The sequence below is a fragment of the Antrostomus carolinensis genome, unplaced genomic scaffold, assembly GCF_000700745.2.
Source record: "Antrostomus carolinensis isolate BGI_N321 unplaced genomic scaffold, ASM70074v2 scaffold17414, whole genome shotgun sequence".
NCBI lineage: Eukaryota > Metazoa > Chordata > Aves > Caprimulgiformes > Caprimulgidae > Antrostomus > Antrostomus carolinensis.
Window position 1 is genome coordinate 1,965 of NW_010313116.1, and position 8,679 is coordinate 10,643.

Below are 8,679 nucleotides of genomic sequence, written 5' to 3' on the forward strand. Positions count from 1 at the left end.
TTGGTCCTTGGTTGAACAGACCCACCCCCACCTCTCTCCACCCTCCTTTCAGGGACTTGGACAGAGCCAGAAGGTCTCATCTCAGCCTCCTCAGGTGGCCCCTGTATGTTGGACCAGGTGGCCTCTGCATGTTCAACTCCTGGGAACTGGTGTTGGACAACGGTCCCTGAGACTGGGCTGTTAGGGAACTGCACTCCTAACACAGGCATTTTGCAAATACCCCGAAACCTGGGAAATCTGGATCAGACCTGAACATCCGCTGAGCCTGTAACTGCTGACACTAAATACCTTCAGCATTCAGTTCCAACCTGTGTGGAGAGCTCACCCATTCCAACCTCTCGTACAAAGAATTCCAGTGACATGTTTGCACTCGAGGAGACAGGTATCTGGCTTACTGCACCGATTCCTGACAGCTGACTACAACTGAAAGATAAATAACTAAAGAAGAAACCGAAAGGTTGCTCACTGCACCTCCAGCATTACCTTCTCCCTCCAGTTATCTTCATCCCGCATCTTCTGTCTTAACGTTTCCTGCAGCTGCTCCGTTCTGTTCTGATGAGAAATCACCATTAACTCCCTAGAAACCACAAAAACTCGTATGTAAATATGAGCTCTGCCCAGACTGGTGATATGCCATTTGCTGACAATTAAGTCCTTTGTGGCAAAGGCTTGTCTTTTCCTCTTTGTTTTATATTCTGTGGAATATTAAACCCAGGAATATAAAGCCCAGGAGTCCTGCCTGGAGCCTGGAGGCACAGGAGTAATCACTGCTTAGCATTTGCATAATGTCATCACATGCTTTATGAATTTTATGTTTTAAAGAAAATAGTAGAGTTGATCTTTCTTCCGCACACACACATGCATTTAAACCTCAAATATTTGTAATATTTCTCAAGTCAAATTTTAAACTGAAAAACTGCTACAATATTCAAACCAGAAACTGTCTCATTTAATGAACTCAGAATATTATTATCATTAACTTAAAAATTGCAATAGGTTTTGAATTAAAGCCACCAAGTGCTTTCTATTGTTAGAGTTACTGTTTGTTATGTGAGGCTTGCAGAGGAAAAGCCCTGGAGAGTTTCAATTCTTGTAACTTAGATCATTAGCAATGTACCATCTGGAACAACTCATGGATCTGGGCTTTAAGTAGAAAGGAAATATTCTTAAATTAACACATAAGATCTTTCCATGCAAGTCCTAAAGTACAGGGGATATTAAAAACTCTCGCAGTATGAAAAGAGCTCAATGCCTCTTGGTGTATATTGCTCTCAAAAACCCACTTATCTCCAAAAGTTGCTTCTCTAAACACATTTTCCATGGTACACAAATCACACCCATCATGTTCTGCCATGTCTTAAGCAGGGGACAGCACTTTCTATTTTGCCAATAAAAGACAAGCTGATTTCTCAGTAACTGCACATTTACTGTGAGAAGTTGTCCATACACTTCCCCCAGTGCTAGACCCTATCCAATAACCTGGCATATTGCAATATTTATGGCATTCTCAGATTGCAAGATGCTAATAATCTAAGTTACAACCATTTAAACTCTTCAGGGCTTTCGCTCTACAAGCCTCACATAACAAATTGCAGTTACAACAATGCAATAAATGGCTATTTTGATGAAGTTTGAGCTGAAACACCGGACTTCAAAGCAAGGAATTTTTTCTCCCCTCCTTTTTTTTTTTTTTAATAGACTTTTTCCTTTTTTTCTGTTTCATTCAAGTATTGTCCATGCTGTAATAATTTAAAAAATCCATCCGATGAATTGCAAAATTTCAGGATATGAGCTTAGGGCTTCCAAGGCTTTTAGAGTTTTGCCCTAAAAGCAGGAGAAGAGAGAAGGCAGTGGCAGGGCAGGACTGTTCTGAGGACACAGGCGAGGTAGTAACTTCAGAACATGCAGCTGGGACCAGTCTCTCCCAGTCTGCCCAGTGCCATAGCCACACTCCTCATTCTGTCACCTCTTCTCCCACATACCGACCAGCACAAACCACCTCTGGGGCTTTACAGAATCTATCTGTCCTTTCAGTCACAGTGAGAGGCTGAGGATCTGGCAGGACAGGAATATTTGACTTTTAATAGATGTCTGAAAAGACAAGCCAGGCTGAGTGTACAGTCAGCAGAGGTTACGTGTGATGACTCAGCTCCCGTTACCTTTCTTGTTTCAACATCACCACCTCTTCCTCTGTTTGTCCAAGAAGAGCTTTAAGCGTTTCCAGTTCATTTTCTGATCGACTGGTTCTTCTTTTTAGATCTTCTTCTTTCCTTTCTTTCTCAGCAACTTCTTCCTGTAAACGTTTGCACACTTGTTGGCAAATTAGAAGAGATTCCTCCTTTTCCTTGAGCTCTTTTGTAAGTCTGAAGATGAAATAAAAAAAACTATCAGCATCACATAGTCATTATATTTATAGACAGATACTAAACAGGCAGAAATCATTGGTACCTGGAAAATAAAATATTAGACAAAAAGCTATCTGTTCTTCATTAATTTAAAGCTAGTGACTTGAACACAAAAATAGAAACTAAAACCAGAAAAAACTATTGTATAAAAGCTGCATTAAAATAATAAAATGAATTTTTTGCTCTCACTGCTCAGAAATCTATACATTAAGACAGCATTTACCTTGACTCAGAAATTCCATTTTCATATTTCATTTTTTTCAGTTCATTTTGACAGACATCAAGTTCTGTTGATTTGACCCTAAGGAAACATTTAAAAAAAAGTGTATTTGTCCAAAGAAATGCTAGTCTTTTCTCAGGCAGCAACTTGAACATCAGGTTTATTGACATATTATCTAACTTGCACTTTCTCTCTTAGTTAAAAGGTAGACAACAAAAACATTCTGTTAGTTCTAGCTAACATTTTTAATTAATTGGAAGCTACACTTGTGTAGAATTGTGTAGAATCACAATAAGTTTAATGTTGAGAACAAGAAAGTGAGATCTTGCAACACTGATGAATGTTTCAAGTAAGATATGAATAAAAATGGACAAATAATAATTTAGTAGGTAAGAGGGCTGGAAACTTTCCAGGTTTCTTGTTATTATGTCATCATTTCACCAATTAATAACCATGGTTAAGCTTCATATTTACATTTAAACAGATCTAGAATATGTTATGTTATTAAATTGTATCCATATTACATTGAAATTTTAATATTATATTTGGAAACCCTTTACAGTTTATTTAACTGTGTTCATGAAATCTTTTTTTTCATACTCAATACTTGTATTATCATTAAAAGACTTTGTTGCTAAGCATTCTAAATATTTGCAACTTTGTTATGATCAGACCTTCTGGATATAGGAACTGAAACCAGAAAGTACACATCATAAAAGAATGAATCCTTGCTGAAATCTCAGGAAAATATAAAAAAGCCTGATGACAGCTGGTCTCGAGATTGGCAGTACTAGTTCATCACTCTTGAGCTTAGTACCTGAAACAGTAATTTTTATTTTCAGTACTGAATTATAAAGGTTGCTGCTGTTTCTGAATCTTTTTTTCAGCTTACTTTCTGAATTATTTTCATTGCTATATGCAAGCAATGTGGATTTTAAACACAGGAAAGCTGTCAGATCCTGGATCCCACAGCTTTTAGAGGTGACGACTCAGGTCCCACTGAGCACTGTTCTGTCTGGATGGGACCCCAGAGGTTGCCTGGCCTGATTTTGGTTGCCCAAGACAGCTCCCATGGAAGCCAATTCCCATGGAAGTCAGTGGAGGGGAGCCCTGGGATGTGGGGAACGTGGTGACCCCACTGCATGGCCCTTTACTGGCCATGGAGACATCAGCCCAGGAGAACAGTGAGCAGTAACACAACAAGATTTAAGAAGATATGTATATTTTTTCTTAGTTCCTTGGGTTTTGATGGAGGACTAATTTCTGCTCTCCCCTTAATTGCAGGAATAATAAAGAAGTTCAATGTTGAACTGAAAAAGCAATAAAGGAGAACTCTGCTCTGCTGGGCTGCACCTTGAATCACCCCTGAAAACGCCAGAGACACAGAGGTTGATCAAATTGCCAGAGTTGAGGGCAAACTGGCTCATGTCAGTACCAAGAAAGTCCCTTCTAATCCCTAGAAATCTGGTTTTAGGACAGAGGGGACAGCTTTCTGCAGCCTTCTTACCACCACTGCTGCCATTTAGCTTTTCAGTTTTCAGTTTATTTATGTGTCCCCAAAGATTTTGCAACACAGGGCGTGAGCCTCCAGAGTCACTGATCCAGCCCTTTGCTGTCCCAAAGGCTGCAGCTGGACGGTCCCACAGCTGCCAGACCCTGCTCCTTGGGGACCTTTTCACAGAATTTCCTGGATGGGAAAAGCCCTTTAAGCTCCTCGAGTCCAACCATGAACCCAACACTGACCAGTCCCCGACTGACCCATGTCCCTCAGCACTGTGTCTACACGACTCTTCAATCCCTCCAGGGATGGGGACCCCACCACTGCCCTGGGCAGCCTGTTCCAATGAATAAGTGAAGTTACTTCACACTCTTCCCTGAGAATCCCAAACCTCCAATGTGAAATACTACTTTCCACATCCATTTTTAGTCCAGCAGTTCTGTGGATTTCACAAAATTTACCCTACAGTTGTGTGTTAAATGAAGTGTTGGATTGAGCTGACCTGACCCTCCTCTTTGCTGTCTCATTAAACACAGCTGGAGGAAGAAAAGCCCTGCTTCCACCGACAGACACGCTCAGTCAGCTGGTTAGAAATACAGACTTGTTTAAAATGAAGATAAAATATTTTCTCTGTTGGTCATAACCTTCTCCAATCACGCTGACAAGCAGTGCTCTCTGAAAAAGAAAGTGTGCTGTTACAGCTTCATGCACAGCGGCAAAGCAATCAGGCAAATGGCAGTCTTACATTAACAGCTTTTTGTAGTGGTCCATTTCAGCTGTTACTTTCTGCAGCTTCAGTCCAATTGTCTCCACTTGATTTGTTAAATCTGAAAACAAAAAAACATGGGTTTAAATCTGAAAAACCAAACCAAAACCCAGAGGTTTCACGTCTGTATTTACACTAAAATAATTTACTTTTATCCATATTGTGGTTTATCTGCATCTCACGTGTAGCTCCTCCCTCCCACCTCAAACAGGCAAAGCAGCACATCCCAGCACTGCCTCTGAACAACCCAACTGGCCATCTGTGAAGAGTGGTTTTATGATTTGTAACATTTGAACTGATTTCTCACTGCTTACAAACCGTATTCACCAGTTGCTTCTATTTTCTGAAGAATAACAAATTACTTTTCTTGAAAAGGTTGGAATGCTGTTGCACCACAACAGGAAATCCTACCAGGAAACATCAAATTCAACTAAATGTAAATATGAAATGTTTTAAATCACACAATTTGTGCGTAATGCTGAGGGCAAAAGCATGCAGGAAGGCAGACCTGAAAATAACCTGCTAATGCTACTTCATATAAAACAGTGACACTGACTTTATGGGTGGACTAGATCATCTCCAGAAGTCCCTTCCAACTCCTACCACTCGGTGATTCTGTACCACATACTTGGCTTTGACTCTCTTAGCTAGATGTTATCTTTCAGAACGCATCACCTATCAGCTTCAATCAGCCATTGCCTTTTTTTCCCAGCGTTATATCCCCGTTCTTTTCATCTGTACAATTAGTTTAATTATTATTTTCTTTTTCTACTTGGGGAAAAAAAACCCCAAAACCTTCCAAAGAAAATAATGAGCAATGAGAAAAGCACTGTTAAATATCACTCCTTCTGCACAGACTCTTGTAAATAAAGAAGTGACAAATTTATTCCCAGCAGACAACGTAACGTGTTTGATTTATTAGCTTGCGACCCTCTGAGTAAGCCGGGTCTCTCTGGCTTTGCAGGACAGACAGCCATCAGTTTGCCTTTGCTTCCTCATTTAGGAAGAAGATACTTCTAGCTTTGTGGTGAAGGCTGTTTTCCCATGGCAATATTGAAAAGAAATGGAAAATGAAAACGTCTGGCAAGAGTGAAATTAAGCCTCGCACATAAATCAAGCGACGGTCTGGCAAAAGTTAAGCCAAGCTTCCTTCGCACTCCATTCCAAGTGGTGTTTGTTACCTCTGCAGAGCAGCCCCTGCCCCATTTCTCCTGAGGTGAAGAGCAGGGTCTGTCGAGAGGCAGGCAGGAGAACAGCAAGGATCTGCACAGCTCCACTTGTACAGGCAGGGGGTGGGCTGGGGGAGAGCCCAGACCCCTCAGGGAGACGGGACCGACGCTGCCCCAAACACCGCAGCAGCAGACACAGAGTCTGTTCCCACCAGAAAACACCCCACAGTGTGTGTTCAACAGCAACACCTGAGCTAGGAGAGGCTTGAGGTGAAGAAGAAAGAGTCACCCCTGAAGAGGCAGCTCCAGACATCACCGCCCTGAACGCTGGGCTCAGCAGCAATAATCTATTTCACAGCACATGCAATTCTGCTGCAAGCTATCCAGCTCAAACACGGCTCGATATTTTTTCATCTGCTCTCCCTCCTAAACCCATTATGATTGTACGTTCTCCTGTGGGATGAGTTAAGGGATTAGCTGCTTTTCAGGCATTAGAAAGGAATTTTCCTGAAAAAAAAAAAAAAAAAAATGTCTCAGATTCTACAGTTTCTCAGTATTCCTCACAGTGCCCCTTCCAAGCTGGGTATGATCAAGGGTATAATCCATGGGCATGATCAAGGGTATGATCCATAGGTATGAGATCAAGGACTAGCAGTCAGCAGTAAAAAAAGGATTGAAGGATTGAAGACCACTGACCTTGACTCCTAGAGGGAAAAAAACCCCCCAAAAACCAGAAGAAGACTGGTACCTCCTCTTTTCCTACTTGGATCAGGGGACACTCCCAGCTCTTCATGGCTGCACCTCATTCCAATGCACCGGATGCTGACTACACTTGGAATAATATTTACTAAAGAAATATTAGCCTGGATTTACCCCTATTTATCCCTGTCATTATTCCTGTGACACCAACTCCTCAGGTGTTTTGGTTTGACTGTGCTCCTCAAATTAGTGGAAGGTGGTCTGAAGCTCTTCATAGAATCATAGAATGGTTAGGATTGGAAGGGACCTTCAAGCTCATCCAGTTCCAACCCCCCTGCCAGCAGCAGGGACACCTTCCACTAGACCAGGTTGCTCAAAGCCTCATCCAGCCTGGCCTTCAACACTTCCAGGGAGGAGCATCCACAGCTTCTCTGGGCAACCTGTTCCAGTGTCTCACCACCCTCACAGCTCTCTTCCACAGAGCTGCTTCCAACAGTGCACAAACTTTGACCAAAATAAACAGTGAGGGTAGCTAAACTGCTTGTCAAACCCCCTGGGAACCCGTGGTTTATAACCTTTCAGTGGTTTACAACCTTTCAGTACCCTCTTGCTGTTTCAGTTTTGTGCCTGGAAAGCTCACCACGCTTTCCCTCAGTTCCCTGGGAAAAAGCCACTGAGCAGTCACGCTTGCTGTTGAACACAACCCCTGGAGATAAATCACTGACAAGTTACGATTATTTAAAACCCATGTTTGTGTGACAGCCTTCTTGCCAAAACTTCCTCGCAGCTGTTTTCAAGGCTTCTCTGACAAACTCCCATTGTCGTCAAAGCCAGGCAGTCACTATGTTATCTGCCTTGGGTTATCTGCATCACAAACCTGCACAAGAGACACCAGGCCAAGCTGCGCCGTGTGCTGCTCAGAGCTGGCACCTTCGCCTTCTCCACCAACGGGAAGTCGTGGCCAAGTACGTGAAGGACAGATCAGACCACCTGCAGCTCCTTTCGTTTACTTTAGTTTCTTCAACTGGGCATTCTTCAGCAATGTATTGTTCTGTACACTTCTCCAAAGCTAAATAATTCCACTTTAATTTCCTGCCATTCATCCTGACATTATCATGAAGTCAATGGCTCTGAATGCATACAGAAAAAGGGGAAACTTTGGCTTCACACACCAAGCAGATGTTTGAACATGTGGGAACAATCGAAAATTGACAACAGCAAGTTCTACTGCAGTGTGACTGCTTTGTTAAAACAGATTAAGACCAAATTGCTGTAGATCAAAAACACAAAAAGGAGAGCCCTTCGCCTTTCTTTGCATGGGGACGGCTGCTACAGAAGAGCTTCAGACCACCTTCCACCAGTTTGAGGAGAAATTGTTATTATAGAAGATCTCTGGCAATTATAAATAACTGTGGTCTTTTCTCCTCTTCCTAGATGTAGGAGTATGGACACAAGTTCTGGAATAAAGGAAAAGCAGAGGGACAAAGCTTATTTCGGTTCTAGTACTTTGGGTGGTCTCTTTCAGCTCTGTTTCTTCTTCTACTCAATTTGTTTTGAGAAGTTTTCATAATGACTGAGCATTGGACAGGAGTTTTTTCATGAGGGAGGAGATGGATTCAATTATACGGCTGGTTTCTGCAAGTCTTCTCTAGAGAGAGCTCCCACCAAAGTCAACAGGAGCTGGTTAGCAGAAAGTCTGAGGGATCAAACCCACGCCCACAGAGACTAAATAATACAGATTTCAATCAAGTTCGAGAAACAGCACAAGTGAGGAAACTAATAAGGAGAATGGTAACACGAATGGAAAGCCACACTGAAAACTTCCTGAATACAGAAAAACATTATAATCAAATACTTACATTAAAGTGTTCTCAGGTAATTAAAGCTTATTGCAAAACATGCAGAAACAACAAAGAGCATTC

The 8,679-nt window shown here is 41.9% G+C and overlaps 1 protein-coding gene across 1 annotated transcript in view; it reads right to left on the minus strand.

Annotated features, from left to right (window-relative positions):
• Positions 1–483: 483 nt before the first annotated feature.
• LEKR1 (leucine, glutamate and lysine rich 1) overlaps positions 484–8,679 on the minus strand; it is a gene marked incomplete at its 3' end in the record, with an annotated part of 29,328 nt that continues 21,132 nt past the window's right edge. Inside the window, exons 5-8 of the mRNA XM_010167249.1 lie at positions 4,869–4,950; positions 2,629–2,706; positions 2,160–2,363; positions 484–577 (exon numbers count right to left, since the gene is read on the minus strand). Of these exons, the coding sequence (XP_010165551.1) occupies positions 484–577; positions 2,160–2,363; positions 2,629–2,706; positions 4,869–4,950 (458 nt within the window). The remainder of the gene's footprint in view (positions 578–2,159; positions 2,364–2,628; positions 2,707–4,868; positions 4,951–8,679) is intronic.